Source organism: Phocoena phocoena, chromosome 13 (assembly GCF_963924675.1).
Source record: "Phocoena phocoena chromosome 13, mPhoPho1.1, whole genome shotgun sequence".
NCBI lineage: Eukaryota > Metazoa > Chordata > Mammalia > Artiodactyla > Phocoenidae > Phocoena > Phocoena phocoena.
In genome coordinates this window covers 89,995,486-90,012,640 of record NC_089231.1, presented here as the reverse complement: position 1 = coordinate 90,012,640, position 17,155 = coordinate 89,995,486, and the positions used below count along the sequence as shown (strand labels likewise).

Genomic DNA, 17,155 nt, shown 5'->3' with positions numbered 1-17,155 from the left:
CCGGCCGGCGGCGCGCCCCGCGCCCACCTGCGGCTGCGCGGGCCCCGCCCCGCGCCCACCTGCGGCTGCGCGGGCCCCGCCCCGCGCCCACCTGAGGCTGTGCAGGCCGTTGTGCGCTGCCGCGCCGGGGCCCGGGAAGGCGCCCGGGGGGAGAGGCACGTGTGTCGGGAGGGAGGCCCGGGTCTGCAAGGGCGCGGGCGGCGGCTGCGGCTGCGGCGTGAGGCGGGGCAGGCCCGGGGCTTCCTTCTTGACGGGTGGGCTGGACGAGGCGCCGGGCGCGGGGCCGGCGGAGGGCAGGACCGGCGCGGGGCTGCGCACAGGGGGCAGGAAGGGCGGCTCGGTGCTCAGCTCGCGGCTGCGCTCCAGGCCCGAGACTTTGGGCGCCGCCCCAGACTTGGCCTCGGACCTCTCGCCCAGCGTGGGTCCTGCGGAGAGAGGGGGCCGGAGTGAGCCCGGGGCCTGGCTCATTGAATGCCCTCCAGGACTTTCCCACGGGGCGATGCGCCGCGCGGAGCTCCCGCCCACAACACGTCGGTACCCCCGCCCCAGGCCACCTGCCCCGAGGGCCGACCCGCAGGGAGTGTGCTGCACCTCCTGCCCACGGAGACCCCAGCGCAGGGGCTGTCCCGGCCGCATTTTACAGAGGGAGACGGAGGTGCACGAGGAAGCCGGGCCAGGCAGGGCGCTGCGCTCCCAGCTCATTCTGTCGCCCTTCCTTCGTCTGGCAGGAGCTTCACTTGTGCTAGGGGCTGCTCCTTCGGGACCCACCCGGTGACCCCTGGCCTAAGCCCTCTGTGGGCCCTTGCCCTGGGGGAGACTTCCGGATGACACGCCTTGCCTGGTCTGTCGGGAGGAAGCTGCTGCGGGCCAACACCGCCCCCCTCGTCACCGCCCCGAGCCTCTGCTCCCTTCCGAGCTGCGGGCCTGCCCTTGGGCCTGAGCTCCAGCCAGCTCACTTCAGACCCTCCTTTTGAAACTGCTACGAGGGAGGCCTCAGGTCACAGCCCCAGCGGCCAGGCGGAGGGCAGCCCCACCCGTGTGAGCAGCTTTGCCTGCACGGGGCAGCATCCCAGTCCCCAGGAGGAGTGGAAATTCAGGTCGCTGGGCTGCCACGCTGAGTGAAGAGCTGGCCACGGCCTCCCCTGCAGCTGCAGGACAGTGTGACCCAGGCTGGCAAAGAGGTGAGAGGTCTGGAGCCTCTGGGAAGTCTCCTTCCCTAGGGCAACACCTCCCTCTGCCTTGGGTCTGTTTGCTTAGGGACGCACCTACAGAGGAGGCCAATGCCACCACTCCTGCAAAAGGACAGGAACAGAGGACCGCTGGCTTCAGCCCACGTGCTGTTCACAGCTGCCCAGGGACGCTAGCCCTTTGTCCCCTCCTGCCTCTCGCACATCTCCACACGAGGCCCTCACAAAGTAAGAGCAGCCATCAGAATGGGAAGAGGCAGGCATGGGCCATGCAGACCTGGACGTGACCCCACGTGCACCACGAGTGCCCCAGCCCTTCTGGAGACGCCTGGAACCTTCGAAGAGCCTCCTGCCACTGGAAGAGCACGAGCACTGCTGCTCATCACCCCCCGCCCTCCGCCACTAGGCACCTCTCTGGGCGCCTCAAAGCCCAGAGTCCCCTGAGCTCTGCTGTATCATAACCTCCAAACCTGTGGCTGTGACCTTATTTGGAAAAAGGGTCTTTGCAGCCGTAATCAAGCTAAGAATCTCAAGATGAGATCAGCTTGGAATCGGGTGGGCCCTAAATCCAGTGGCAGTGTCCTCGTAAGGGACAGAAGAGGAAGAGGCCTCGTGAAGACGGAGGCAGAGACGGGAAGGATGCAGCCAGAAGCCAGGGACGCCCAGGTTTGCCGGCGATACCAGGAGCTGGAAGAGGCAGGAGGGACCCCTCCCCCGGAGCCTCTGGAGGGAGCGCAGCCCCGCACACACTTGACTCCAGATTTCTGATCTCCAGAACCACGAGCAGGTGGACGTCTGTTGTTTCAAGCTGCGCGGTTTGTGGTCATTTGTTGAAACGGATGCGCCCTACGTTAATTCCGTGTGAAAGGCCAGCTGAGCGTGCCTGGCTCCTCGGAGCCTCTGGTGGGCCGCCTTACCCAGACTCCCCAGCAGGCGTCTGCTTAGCTGTGATGCTCTGACTTGAGGAAGGGGCTTCTTGAGTTCAAGGCACGTAGAGGCCATGCCCGGCTACCAGGCCAGCAGGACCCACAGGGCTGTGGGTGCCCCAAGGCCTGTCCTGTGTGGTCACATCCTGAGGGAGCCCTCCAAGCAAAAGGGCCCCTTCTCTGCGCTGGGTCCAGTGAAACCCCCTTCCCGGCCACAGCCCACAGCCGACAGGCTGGGTCACAAAGGCCTATCCTGGCCTTGATGGGACCGTGGCCAGGCATCCACCCTCCAGAGCAGTGCCTGCCAGAAGAGCTTTGTGGGACAGTGAGATGCTGGGTACCTGCGCCATGCCACTCGGGGCTCACTGGCCAGGGCCTGGGTGTGCTGGCGGGGCTGCATCCCGAGCCAGCTCTGGCCACCCCAGAGCCCCTGAGCCCGGGGAAGTGCATTCCTCACGGTCCCGAGCGGTGCAGGGACCCCGCTTTGGGAACCGCCGCTCCAGCACTGCCCAGCTCTGGCCGAGACACTGGCCCCGTTCTCAGCTTCCCTTGTTTCCTTGGGGTTTTCCCCGGGGGTTGGCGGGGGCGGGGGGGGGCGGGCTGCATCCCTCAGTAAATGACAGCACCCAACTCCTGCCTGAGGCTCTGCACCTGAAACCCAAGACAGCCTAACTTGGGGGCCGCCACGGACTTCAGGAATGTGTCCTGTCCCTTCCTAGAGGCCAGGAGCCCAGGGACACACGTACCTTTATCGGCTGCCGGGGCAAAGAGCTTCTCGGAGCCCACAGACGCCTGGAAGAAAGAGAGGAGGGTCAGAGGCCAGAGAGACCTACAGCGCTGGGGTGAACCTGGCCCTCACCCCCTGCCCCCGGCACCCAGGAAACAGGTCTGGGCAGGTTCTGTGCACACAAGGGCCGCCCAGCCTGGCAGAACACATCCTTCTGTGCCCACAGCCCCCATGGAGGAGGGTGACCACGCCCAGGCCCAGCTGCAAGTACTCGGACACAGGTCATTCGGCCTGTGATCAGGGAACCAAGGATGCCCCACTCAGCAGGGATGCAGGGGCTCAGCGTGGCCCTGCTGGGTGGGGAGCTAGGACTTGGGAATCGGGGCACCAACCCGCGGAGCCGGCACCAGGAACCTGAGGGCTCCGCTAGGCCTGGCACTGGAGGTGGCGGGGGGTGGGGTGGGGAGCAGAGTTGGGATGCCCCCGCCCCCCAGCCCCAGGCTGCGGGACATCACCTGCCACGCCCCAGACATGCTGCGTCACAGGTCTGGGGACCCCGGCCACCATGATGCACTGAGCATCCAGGTGGAGTGGGGTCAGCCCACTTCAGGGGGGAACGTGGCCGTTTCTGATGGGCCCCTGGGCCGCTCCCCTCCTGGGGAGACGCCCCTGTGTGTGCAGGGCCTTGGGAAGGACGGGGGGTGAGGGTGTGGCCCACCGCTGGCTCGCGGTTCTCCCCAGCTGATGTTGTTTTCAGTCTCGCTGAGGTATGGTTCGCATACCATACAACACGCCCACTGGAGGCACACAGCTGCGAGCGACCGTCACCTCAGCCTGTCTTAGAACATTTCCAGCCCCAAAGAAAGACCACGTGCCTTTCAGCGATCAGTCACCCCAATCCTCGCATCTCCCGCCGCCCTGGGCGCCACCACTCTGCTTCCAGTGTCTCCCGATGCCCCCATCGTGGGCTTCCTCGGGGAGAAAGCAGACAGTGGTCGCTGTTGGCGTGGGGTGACTGAGTACCAGAGGGCACGAGGCCTCCCCCCAGGACGTCCACTATCAAGAAAGACAGAAAACAGCCGGGGCTGGCGAGAACAACGTGGGTAAACTGGAACCCTTGTGCGTTGCTGGTGGGAATGGAGAACGGTGCAGCCGCTGTGGAAAACGGTATGGAGGTTCCTCAAAAAATCAATCACAGAACTACCGTATGATGCGGCAATCCCACTTGTGAGCATATGTCCAGAGAACTGAAAGCAGAAGCTCAAACATGTATCTGTCCACCCACGATCACAGCAGCATTATTCACAACAGCCAAAACGTGGAAGCAGGGACTTCCCTGGTGGTCTAGTGGCTAAGACTCTGCGCTCCCAATGCAGAGGGCCTGGGTTCGACCGCTGGTCAGGGAACTAGATTCCACATGCCAGCAACTAAGAGCCCGCCTGCTGCAACTAAAAAGATCCCACATGTGGCAACGAAGATCCCGAGTGCCGCCACTAAGACCCGGTGCGGGCCAAATAAATAAATACTTAAAAAACCCCCCAAAACAAAAAAAACAACAAACGTGGAAGCAACCCAAGTGTCCATAAACAGATGGCTGGATAAACAAAATGTGGTGTATACACACAATGAAATATTATTCAGCCTTAAAAAGGGAGGAAACTTTGACTTGGCAGCAACGTGGATGACCTTGAGGACACTAGGCTCAGTGAAGCAAGCCAGTCGCAAAAGGACAAATCCCGTGTGCTTCCACGATATGAGGCCCCCAGGGCAGGCAAGTCCATGGAGACAGAGAGCAGGCTGGTGGGTGCCGGGGGAGGGGAGGGGCATTAGTGTTTGATGGGGACAGAGTTTCAGTCTGGCAAGATGAAGAAATTCTGGAGCTGGATGGTGGTGACGGTTGCACGACAATATGAATGTATTTAATGCCCCGAGCTGTACACTTAAAATGGTTAAGATGGTAATTTTGTTATGTGTATCTCACCATGATAAATAAAAAACTTAAAGAAAAAAGCGTGAAAGAGCTCTCTGGGGGTGATGAAGACATCCTCTGTCGGACTCTGGTGGGGGGTATGTAGTGGGATGTATTTGTCGAAACACCAAACTGTAAACTCAGAACAGGCGCGTTTCGTTGCACGTAAATTGTGGTGCAAGAAAGTCAATCATGAGACGGGGACTGAGGTGAGAACAGACTGACAGGTGAACAGAACAGAAACAGGAGTCCCAGACAGTGACGCACACAGGAGGCCCAGCACAGGCAGGGCCCGGGTCTGTGGGAAAGGGCAGGAGCCGCTCGGACGGAGGCTCCCCGGGCCCGTGTCACTCCAGGCCTGCTGACGGCAACGTGCAGAGCGAACCGCGAACAGACCGCTGTGCCCCTTACACTCGTGCTGGGCTGGGGCCTCCTGCCTAACCACGCCCCGAAACCCCACACTGGGAAGAAAACAGGTGGCGAACGCAGCCCGAAAACACAGGCCCACGCTCCTCGGGCTGGACTCGGACCCGCACCAGAGGGGCGTCTGTCAACAAGCGGTGCCAGGCCGGCGGGAGTCCCCAGCGGAGGATCCCCCGCCCAGGGGGGCAGGGAGCTGAGGCCCGGCGTGCCCTCTGCAGGGAGGCTGTGGCTTCACCTCTTCCTAAGGGTGTTCCCGAGGCATCCTGCGTGGTGAGCAGCCTGGATCGTGGCCTTGCCCGAGGAGACCCCGGGGGGGGGGGGGGCGGGGATGGGTGGGTGAGGAGGGGTCAGGACGGCAGAGTCAGCAGCGCCGGCCCTCCTACCGCTCAGGGCCAGGATGGGGACACCTCATGCCAGCTCACTCTGCACCAGGCATGGCCCCAGCTCTGCTGGGAGCTACGGCCAGGGGCCCCCAGAGCCCTGTATCCTCCCGCAGAGGCCCATGAGTCACCGTTCCTCCCACCCGAAGAACCCCAGGCCTAACAGGACTGGACCCTCGCCATGACCCCAGGAGGGGGTCCTGTTGACACTCCCACTTGAGGCCACACAGCCCGAGTGACAGCTGCTTAATTACTAGCTGGTCTCGTTAACACTCTCACAAATTAATTCTCCATACAGCAGCCAAGAGTATCTTTAAAAACCAAATCAGAACAAGTCACCCTGGACTGAAAACACTCCAGTGCCTTCCCACTGCCCCAAACTACAGTGTGAGCTTCTCCCCCAGCCCCCAAAAGGGTGTGGCCGGCCGGCCTGTCTGGGCCTTTGACCCAGTGGCTTCAGCCAAGTCCCCACAGGCCTTCCCAGACCCCGTCAGTCTGAAGGTGCCCCGCCCCCACTGGCACACGTTTAAATCCTCTTCGCCTGCTGCCCTGCACCAGCGGGAGAAGGGCATGAGTGGGCAGGGCTGGCGCCGCCCAAATGAGATGGGCCGGAGCAGGGGCAGCCACTCTGCTCTCCGGAGGCCGCCCCCTTAAGGTCTCCAGTACCTGAGGCACCGACAGCCCCTCCGGGCCTGGGGGTGGTGCTGACCATGCAAGCAACCCACCCCAGTGCCTTATCGGGTGCCATCAGCAGGTGCAATGAATGAGCTCAGCCTGCAAGCTGTCATTAGCTCCCAGGGGTGTGGTCGCTGGGCCACTGGGAGGGGGAGGGGGCTACTCCACGGCAGGTGTGCCAGCCCTCACCTGATACAGCAGGGCACCCCGACCCACCAAGGCTGGTGTCGCAAAGGAACGTGGTAGAGGTGTCACTGTGAGAAAGTGCGTTTGCTCCTGCGGGGCAGGACTGCCCTCGGTCCGAGACTGGGGGTGGAGGGAAGAGCGGCAAGTCCAGTTAAGGCTGCAGGCGCCGCCGCTGCCCTGCCCGGGAGGCCCAGCCAGGCCAGTTCTGGTTCACTTCAAGGCCCCAGAGCCAGGAGGTGGCGCCCCAGACACTGGGAAAGTGAAAGGGTAGCAGAGGAGGGAGTGGAGGGGGGCGAGGAGCGGCGACGGGGAGCGTCTTCCCTGGCCCTGCCGAGCCCTGGGATGCCACCCGGGCAAAGGAGGGAGGCAGGTGGCAAGGCCACTGTCCCCTGTCCGTCCGGTCCTCCCAGCCACACTGCCCAAGTTAAAGTTTGCTCAGGGAAGCTGAGGGATCCGAGTCCCCACAGGGGTCGTGGGCAGGGACCTGGCAGGCTTCCACCGCACGGCAAGGGCCGGGATACCGGGCCAGGCACAGCCAGGCCCACTGGAGAAGGCTCTCAACAAACACCCACAGGCACCCTTAGCTCCCAGGACCTCTGAGGCCGTGGCTCAGGTTCCAGCCCTTCCCAGCACAGGCACAAAGCCACCCCTGCTGGGACTTGGCCCAGGTCGAGGTCCCTCGGTTCTTTCCCTTCCAGGACAAGGGGTCCGGAGCCGGCCAGCTGACCCAAGGCGGGTGGGCAGCCCTAGCGCAACCACCAGATCTGTGCTAATAACTTCTCGAGGATTATCCACTGAGACTTGACCCAGGCAGCGCCGGCACCCTCCAGTCCTGGCACTGAGCCGGTGTGGGTGTGAAAGGAAAGGGTCACTTCAGGCCAAAGTGCAGGTTGGAGGTCCCCGGGCTGCAAGTTCAGGGTCCCCGTGGAAGGGGCCCGCTCCGTACGGAGAATGTCAGGGTCAGCACTCTTTCCCCGGAGATACGCAATCCCGGCCGCGGGCGGAGGTCAAGGCGCGCTTTGTTTGCGAGGACCCAACCTACGAGGCAGCCTCGGCCCAGACACGCGGCAGACTCCGCCGGCCGCGCCCCGCCCCAGACAAAGAGCTCCAACTCCGGGCAGGTGAGCGCGGCGGCGGCCGGGAACCCGGGCGGCCGAGCCCGCGCCAGGGCGCAGACAAAGGCGCGCGTCCCCCAGCGCCCTGCCCCGCCTCCGCCGCGGGCCCCCCAGCGCCCTGGCCGAGGCCCAGGACTCTCTGCGGGTCTGCCGCCACGTGCGCCCCAGGGGCGCAGGCGGAGGTACGTGGGGTCTCCGCGCGCCCGGCTCCCGTGAGAGACGGAGTGAGCAGAGCGCCGGGGGCCTCTCCCGCTCCCCGTTCCTACAGAAGGGGCGGCTGCTCTCTCAACCCCGGCCCCCGAAGTCCCGAGTTCCTCCCCGCAGCCACCAGCGCTCACTCACCGCGCGGGCGCCCCGGGTCCGGCGCGCTCTGCAGGCGACCGCCGCTAGTCCCCGTACCGGAGCCGGAGTCGAAGCTGGGCGGCATGGACGCGGGCCACCGCCAGCCTCGGCCCGTCGAGGTGGCCCCTCTCCCGTGGCGCCCTGCCTAGCCGGAACCCAGGCCGGGGGCGCGCGGGGCACGCACGTCCGCCGCGCCGACTCGGCGCGCTCCGGGCGGCTCTCGGTGCGCACTGGGCTCCCAGACGCCGTCGGGCGCGGCGCAGGGCCCACAGGCGGCGAGGACGACGGCGGCAGGCTCACTGCTGGCTGGCGCGCAGGCGGCGGCCAGGGAGCGCGGCGGGGCGGGGCGGGGGCGGGGCGCGGCGCGGGCAGGCCCGATTAATCCAGCCCCGAGACGCAGATCTGCCCGCACGGGGCCGCGGACTTGGGTTCGAGCGTTCGCCGTCCCATCCCCGTCACCAGGTCAGAGAGCGCGGTGCCAGCTGTACCGAACGCTGTATGGGCTGGCTCCTCCGACGCTCACAGCAACGAATATGGATGGCTCCTACGCCCAGTTTACAGGGGGGAAAACTGAGTCACGGAGCGGCGAGGTCGAGGAGCTGGGACTTGAAGGAAGGACAACAGAGCCCCCACATCTGTCCGATGTAAGCTCCGCCCTCAGTTTCACCATCTGCGAAATGGGGATGCAAAGTGGGAGAAGGGGTCCAACTAGTTACTGTAATTGCGAGTACACGCCAACCCTGACCACTACTCCGGAGCCACCTGGCCGCTCCGTGGGCTCAAACCGAGTTCAGATCCAGGGGGTACAACCGCCCCTTGAGAAGGCCGAGTATATGCCCCACATGGATCCAGGCCCACGGGATGGCACCTAACATTCCAGAGCGCGCAGGTGCAACACCAGGACGCCAGCAGCACAACTCCCAATCATGAAACTTGCTGTAAAACAATCCACGGAGAGTAAGGGGGCCGAGGGGCTCCTGGAAGGAGTTTGAGAGCCCACCTCTAAGCTGCTGTGGGGCTAGGGGCACCAGGAGGTCAGCTCTGGCGAGGCATCCAGGGACCCACAGCTTAGAGCCCAGGTTCAGGGCCTGCATACGCCTGCCCTAAGCTGGGTGGCCAGAGGCGGGTCCATTCAGCGGGGAAGCTCGCAGCCATTCAAATGGGACCCTGGGACACAGCTCCAGAGCCTCGGGCACTGGGCCAGCGCTCCCTTTTCAAAAGGCGGCAAAACACAGGCAGACACATGCACTTACACAGCCCACAGTTAATCTCCAACCGTAAAAGAGAAATGGCCAACGGTGCCAGCCTCTAGGTGGGGCTTTTAAGTCCTTTTGTTCTGTTTGAATTATTTACCAATTACATATATTCCCCTTACCCCGCCCCCATAAACATCATACCACGGAACCCTGTTTCCTGCCATAAAAACAGCACATATGTGGCACCGTGCTGAATGGCTTCTAACCATGAAATCACTGGGCCCTCACGCCTATCCTTTGAGGACATACTATTGTCATCTCCGTTTTGTTGATGAGGAAACTGAGACAGAGAAGTGAGGTGACACGCTGGAGGCCACGGAGCTGGTGTGTGGCAGGGCTGGGATTGGAAACCCGGCAGTCTGACCCTGGGGTCCGTGGGTTTAGCCAAGATGTGCTCTTCCTCTAGGAGAGCAGTAGAGACTGGTCCTGGGATGTGGGATTCTGGCGGGAGAACCCTGACTCCCAGGCTGGGGGGTGGCTGTACCTCAGGGGTGGGTGTCTGCGGGCCCATGTGCCCCCGTGCCCACTGCACCGTGCCCCAGCAGGGTGTGAGCTCTTGCACTTGGCCCAACTCCAAGGCCTCTGGCAGCGAAGGGGAAAGGTGTTCATGCAGTGGGGTGTCCTGATCTACCCCTCTGGGGTCAGCAGCAAAAGGGCCCTAAGCCCAGAAGTCTGTGAACCTTACACAGCAAAGTGGAATTAAGGTTGGTCAGTTGACCCGGAGATGGGGAGATGATGCCATGGGCACAGCTTAATCTCAGGGTCCTTACTAGTGGGAGGAGAGACGGGAAGACGCTGCCCTCTGGCTGTGAAGATGGAGGAAGGGGCCGGGAACCCAGGCATGTGGGCGCCTCTACAAGCTCAGAAAGGCCGGGAAGGGATTCTCCCTGGAACCGCAGAGGGGCCGGCCCAGCCCACAGCTTGACTCCCGCGGGGACACTCCTGTGGGACTTCTGGCCTCCAGACTGAGAGATAATAGTGTAGTACTCAGCTGCCGAGTTGGTGACAACTTGTCACTGCAGCCACACTCAACTACACTCACAGCCAGGACCCTGACTAGGGGATGGAATGCAGAAGAACAAGCCGCCCCATCGGCAGGCCTGAGTCAAGCTCACAGCCTAGTGGGAGAGAAGGGCCATACACAGGGAGACAGGTAATACGAGTGCAGATGGGGTGGACAGACAGTAAAGGGCAATGTGAAAAGCAGTGACGGGCACTGATCTGAATGGCAGCTGGGGGAGCCTTCCCATGAGGGGCGTCTGAGCTGAGACCTGAAACATGAGAAGGACCAGGCTAAGCTGAGGGGAGCTCAAGGAAGAGTCTTCTGGGACGGCCACAGCCAGGGCAAAGGCCTCGAGGCAGGAACAACCTGGCAGGGCCAGCCAGGGAGGTGGGGTGGGGCACAGGGCCTTGAGGGCCATGAGAGAGCTTGGGCATTTGTGTTGAGCAACGGGAAGAGATGTGTGTGGGATCTGAGGAGGAGACGGACGATGAGGTCTTTAAAAAGACCCCTCTGTAGGATCCGCCACAGGGCTGGGTGGGGCACAGGGAGCTGGGCTAGGAGCTGCAGTGACAAGCAGGCATGGGGATGACAGCGGGTAGGTGGTGGGGCCCCTCCAGAGGTGGGGACAGGGGCTCTCCCACTGGAGATGTCAGCTGGCAGTGGTTACGGAGCTTGGAGCTCTGGGGGCGGTGACCCTGGTGCGCCAGCTCAGGCAACCTCCCCCAGTTGAGCAGCTGAATCCTTGGGGCCCCAAAGGTACACTCCATCATCACGTCTCCTCCAGATGAGCAGCCGGGCTGCACCCAGTCTCTCCCAGCTACCTGGAGACCCCACCCCTGGCAGTAAAAGTTTCCTGGAGCCAGTGGCGGTGGGGAGAGCGGGTGGCCACTGAGGGCTGGGCCAGCGCCGGGAACCAGCGGGAGCAGCTAGGAGCTTCTCCAGCCCCAGCCCGGCCTTGTCTCCCGGTCCAGACCAAGCCCCTGGGTCTGACCATCAGGTCATGGTCAAGGTCTCAGTGTGCCCCCCGGCTCCTCTCCCACCACAGCCTGACCTTGGAGGAGCCTGTCTTCCCGTAATGACACGGCTTCACTTCAAACATCATTCTTAAGACCACCTTGGGCACTCGTGGTCCTTGAAGCCACTGGGCCTCACTGACCAGCCCATCCCTGAGGGGAGTGGGTTCTCAGCCGGTGTCTAATGCAGAAGCCATGAGCTCCAGGTATCAGGAGGGGCGTGTGGGCACTGAGCGCACCCGTGTATGTGCACACGCGAGTGCCCGCTGAGTGCACGTGTGTGCGACACTCCGTGGGCGAACACGCGCACGTGTGCGGGTGTGAAGGCGTGCGTGTGCGTGCGTGGGAGCACGCGCGTCGCGACGCAGGGCAGGGACGTGCGGCGGCTGCCTGTCCCCAGCCGCGTCTGCGTCTGCACGAAGGCCACGGAGGCCTGGCTCTCTTCAGCCAGAGCAACGGCAAAGCCCTTCCTCTCGGGGCAGCGCCTCCGGTCCTGCTGGGGGCCCGAGGGCACAGCGCCGTTGTGGCGCTGATCCAGCTCTGCGCCGTGGCAGGGCCGGGGCGTGCAGGGACGGGGTGGGGGGTCTCGGCCGCCCTCTAACCCCTGCCCCAGCCACCTGACTGGCCCTCAAGCTCTGACCATTTCTGAAAGCATCTGCTTCTTCTACGTGCTTGGCCTCTGCCTGTGCCCTGACCAATACATGGTTCCCCCAGGTAAGGACCACCCACCTCGCAAGCCTGCACCAGGCCCCTGGCGCCCCCGCCCAGTGAGGCCCCCTCTGAGGCTAGCAGGGCAGGTGTCGTCTGAAGGTGCTACGACCCCTCCAGGCACAGAGGGGTATGGACACCCCAGGGCCAGAGGACAACCTCCCTGTAAGCGCCCAGGCAGCCCGGTGCATCCCTGCGGGAGCCCGGGGAGACCTGGAGGTGGATGCGGGAGCTGCCCGGGGTCCTGCTCAGCTAGTTCTGGAAAGGCCAGGGCAGGGGAGGCAGCAGGGGCAGCTGGCCCCCACCGTGGAGGTCTTCCTGCCTTCTCCTCCAGCCTCCCGGCTCCTCCTCGGCCTCAGCGTTCCCATTCAGCTGGAAGGTGCAGGTGCAAGTCCCGCCCGGCACTCAGGTCTGTGTGACCCCAGCAGGAAGTTAAACTCTCCGCACCCGGCTTTCTGCTGGGCACAGCGGGCACTCCCACCTTCGCTGCTGTGCCGGGCCTCACGCTACACGGCGCTCGTGGACGGTGCCCCTGGGGTCGGTGCCCACCCCCCATTCTCTGTCCCTGGCAGCCATCACACCTGTCTCACCTATGCTGGGACACCCCTCAGGCTCCTCAGACCCAGCACCTCCCAGACTGAGACCCTCCCCTACCTCTATCCCGTGGCACCCTGCGGCCCCCCATGCGCCCAGGGCCGTCCCAGGGGAGCAGTGGGTTCCCGAAGGCATCAGCGGGCTCTAGCGTCCCAGCCCACAGGCCCTAGTGGGCCTGGATGGACCCAACGTGGTCACAAGGGGCCACATAAGAGGGAGGCAGGAGAGTCAGAGAAGAAGACGTGACCTCAGAAGCAGAGGTCAGAGTGACGAGGGGAGGAGGCTACGAGCCCAGGAACACGGCAGCCTCTAGAAGCCGGCCAGGCAAGGAACCACGTTCTCCCTGGAGCCTCCGGAAGGAACCAGCCCTGCTGACGCCTTGGTTTTGGCTTAGGGAGACCCATTTTGGACTTCTGACCTCCTGAACTATAAACCTGAGCTGTTTTAGGCCACCCAGTCTGTGGTAATTTGTTACAGCAGTTGTAGCACACAAGCGCCTCTCCCACCCCTGCTTCCACAGCCCAGGCCTCCGCCCTCGCCTGCTGGGACTCTTACAGTAGCCTGACGGTACCTGACTCCCCTGAGGCCTCCGGTCCTGGCAGATCCTCACTCTGTACCTTGGGCTCCTCGCTGAGGGTGGGGCTGCAGGACAGATGCCACTTCAGAGGGTTATCTGGGGCGGAATGAGCTGACGCGTGCAGGGCCCAGGAGGCGCGGGCTACATTTCAGTCATCAGATCGTGGTCCTTGCTGGGACCTATGTGCCGCCCCAGTGCCTGCCTGGGACCCTCAGTGAGCAAACCGCCAAAGGCCCTTCCTCTTCCTCGGGCAGCCCCGTGGGAAGACACGCTCTGGTTGGAGCAGCCCTAGGTCACGGTGCACAGCCCGGAGCCCCTGTGAGGACACCCTGGTGAGGTCACCGGTGTAGGACCCCCTGCACGGGGGAGCACCAGCTCCCTGCACCTCTGTCCCCCAGCACCCAGCCTTGGAGGGGGGCCCGCGGCTGGGAGAGAGGAAGACGGGTGCACCTCCTACAGACTACGGGAAGGTGTTCTCGGGAGCGGGCTGGGCCGGCACACGGAGGAAACCTCTGTGAGCAGGGACGCTCCGAGGGCAAGCAGGGGCGTCCTGCGGGAACTGGGGGCGGCGGCGGTGGCGTGGGAGGCAAGTACCAGCGGGGCCCGGGATGCAGAGGGAGCTGCCCTGAGACGGGCGGCAGGGACGCACGCCGGGCGCCGCGCGGAGCTGCTGTCGGGCTGTCGTGCCCTTTCCTTGCTGCCACAGGGACCTAAGGGGTGGGTCCAGTGAGCCTCGTGTCAGAGGCGAGAAGGCGGGGACTCAGAGGAGGCCCCCGTCAGGCATCAGGCGTCAGCGCCTGGACCGGCGTCCGTGCTCACTGCAGACTGAGGGCCCCGAGCAGCGAGGCTGACCCGGGGCCTGGGGGGCGGACGCCGCCCGGCCATCTCAGCAGCAAGTGCCGACCCCTCAAGCCCCAGCCTCCACCCCGGGCCACAGGCACCGCCACAACCCCCCTTTGCAACGCTTAACTAAGCGAAGACCGAGGCTCGGGGCTGCAGGGCTGCCCTCGGAGGACACCCGGCCCTCCGGCCAGCCACCTGACGGCCCCATCCCCGGCCCTGCCCGTTCCCGCAGCCCAGTGCGGGGAGCACGTCCTGGCGGGCTGGAGGGGCGAGCCTGGCGGGCAGGCCAGACAGACACCCCTCAAGAGAGGGCTGGGTGCTGGCTGGGCCGCTCAGGCAGACGGCAGCCGGCCCGGACCAGCAGGCTGCCTGACGAGCCCCACACAATTTTTCACCCCGTATTTTTCCAATAAAACAACAGTTAGACACCAACCGCAGCCATCTGGCCGCGCGGCTCCGGAGCCTCCTGGCAGCTCAGGCCGCCTTCCCCGCCAGCACTGAGCGCCCAGAGCAGGGCCGGGGTGGGGCGTGGGGAAGCATGTAGGGGTTCTGTGGCGAGGGGAGCGTCTCAGGGGGCGGGGGGCCTGCATCCCGGGCGTGGGCTGCCCCTGGGGCAGGGCCTGGTCCAGCAGAAGGGGAGGTGGCGGAGAGGTTTTCCATCTGTCTGTCTGTCCCTAAGTCTGCGCGTCAGCCTCCGGGGCTGGGCTGGTTGGAGAGGCCTCGCGGGTTTCCGACTGTCCGTGTCTGGGAGGCACACCGTCCTCAGCATGTCCGCACCTCAAGCCAAGAGGCAGAGCCCGAGGCCGGTGGGCAAGGGGCGGGTGGGCCGGCAGGAGCCCGGGGCCGGGGAGGCAAGCAGGGCAGGAGGGGCAGCCGTGGGCCCTGGAGGTGCAGCTGCCCTCAGACCCCGACCTCAGACGCTGGCGGGCGCGGGGGCGCAAACCGGCCAGGAGACACGGAGCCCTGGTCTTCCCGCCGCCCTGCCCAGGAGGAGGCCTCCTTGGGGCTGCCTGCCTGGCACGCCATCCCCAGCGCCCAGCACGGGTGTGGAGTCAGCGCCCACAGACCCCCGCGCACAGGGCTCCGCCCCGCCTGCACACCCAGCTGGGTCTCCGCAGCCTGGGGGGGGGGGGGGGGGGTTCTGGCCGCTGCTTCCAGTCTGCTGTGCACCAAGAGGTGTGACAAGTCAGGCTTGTCCCAGCTTCGTTCAGCCTGTTCGCGGCCAGGCTCCAGGGGAGGCCAGGGCACTGCTGTCAGCGGACGGTGTTTTCCTTGACACCTGTGCTCTCGCGGCCTCGGAAAGGCAGGGCTCTGCCCCGGAGTGCGGCAGAGGGTGGACGCCTCTCTCTGCTCTCCCCGCCCTAGGGGGTGGGGAAGGCGGGGGATGGTAACTTTGGCCGAGGTCCCAGGCAAGTGTCCACCCTGGCCCTCTGACCTGCGCCTGCTTTTGGACAGGCCCAGAGGAAGTTACTCATTGCCCAGAAACCCAGCTCGGGTAAAGGACAGAAGGAGCTCCAAAGGTCTCTCCATACCCACCACCCCAACTCAGACCCAAACAGCCTCGAGTAACCGGGTGTCCCTGCCATGGAGGAAACAGAGGTCTGGACCGCAAGTGATACCCTTGGTGCATAATTCGTGTCCCTGGGGAGCACTGCCAGGGGGAGGCTGTGTGTCAGGGACCTCCCAGGATGGTGGCTCCCCACCACACTTGGATCAAAAGCTGAATTTCTTGCCATGACTTTTTACAACGTGGCCTCTCTGAGCTCAGCCACTCTCTCCCTCCCTCCCTCCCTCCTTCTGCTTCGGCCCCACTGTACATTTTACATCAACATCATCCCTGCGTCACCACGCAGGAGGTGATCAGTCAGGCTGTAAGATCAATGATGTGGGAAAGGGGAATGCAGATAAGATGGCTGGTGCTACAGCTGCTTCTGTGGATTAAGAGGTGGCTATGAGGAAGGAAGCCATATGCCAAGAATGGCCAAGCAGAAAGACAGGGGAGCCTGATGACCACAGACAGGCCATGCCAGCCGGCAGGGTCCACATCCGGGCCTTTAGGTGAGAAATGCAAACTCCTTCTCTAGTCCAGTTCCATTACAGCTTCCTCCCTGACACGGGGCCACGTGGTAGACAGTTGGTGTGTGCACCTTGAAAGCCAGGACAGAGGTAGGGAGTTTATCGCGTAGGCAACAGAGGTCTCTGCATCCTTCTGGTAAGGGCAGAGATGTGAGCTGGGGAGCAAAGAAACTGTGCCACACCCAGAGGAGAGCTGGTGAGGGCAGAGTGAGGGCAGCTGCAGCCTCCAGACCTACAGCCCAGGCAGCCACGCAGGGCCTGGCGAGTCACAACAGCCCAGCCAGTGCTGACCACACACATCCCCGTCCCGGCAGCAGAAATACCAAGATTTGTCCATGCTGGTTGGTGAACAGCCCTGGGGCCCTAGAGGGGGCCCCTATCCCAGGGGGCAGCTCTGGGAAGCCCCAAGACCTCCCCACCACCAGGCAGCTCTTGGGCTCCGTCCAGGCCCCCTTCTCCGAGCGGCACCATGGTCAGCTGCGTGGAATCTCGGCCCTGGCCTCTGGCCTGTATCTCCAGCTGTCTGGAACACACCCTAGTGTCCCAGAAGCCCCATGTGCTCACGGAGAAGGCAGACTCGGGTGACCGGGGAGGAATCCTGTACCTTTCCCTGGCTCATCAGCCGAGAGGCTCTCTGCAGCATGGCCCGGCTCTGCCCACTTCAGGGGGCCCATCGCCCCACAAGTGGCAGGCCCAGTCACCCTGTGCTAGCTCACTCAGAGCTCACCATAGCCCAGCAGAGGCACCCCATCACTCACGGGGCAGGTGGCGACAGTGGGAGGCTTCTCTCTCCCACCCCCTGCCCGGGCCCCACTAAGGCCTGCCCGCGACGGAGCCAGGGGTGGTCACATGCCCAAATCGCCTGTACAGCCCACTGGGGGCCCACCGCCATGGGGAAGACTGGGCTCTGCCCCTCCTCCTGGGGAGCCCCGGCCGCCGAGGCCCGATGAAAGTGCCACGGGGTCAGCCCCAGCGCAGAACCCAGTCTCTCCCAGCAGAGGCCTCTGGAACTCGGACCCTGGCCTTCCCAAAGACCCTCGGAGTGGGGCTCTTCCCTCACGCTGCACGGGGAATCGCCAGGAGGAACTGCTGGTTCCAGACCCCACCCCAGACCCGACCAGAGCGAGCTCCCGGGCCACCCCCAGTGACCGTGCC

General features: G+C 64.2%; 1 protein-coding gene across 1 annotated transcript in view; it reads right to left on the bottom strand.

Moving 5' to 3' along the window:
• The window catches only part of FBRSL1 (fibrosin like 1), an 82,266-nt gene that overhangs the window by 10,071 nt on the left and 55,040 nt on the right, over positions 1-17,155 (bottom strand). The window contains exons 6-7 of the mRNA XM_065889545.1: positions 2,860-2,905; positions 92-425 (exon numbers count right to left, since the gene is read on the bottom strand). Coding sequence (XP_065745617.1) covers positions 92-425; positions 2,860-2,905 — 380 coding nt within the window. The remainder of the gene's footprint in view (positions 1-91; positions 426-2,859; positions 2,906-17,155) is intronic.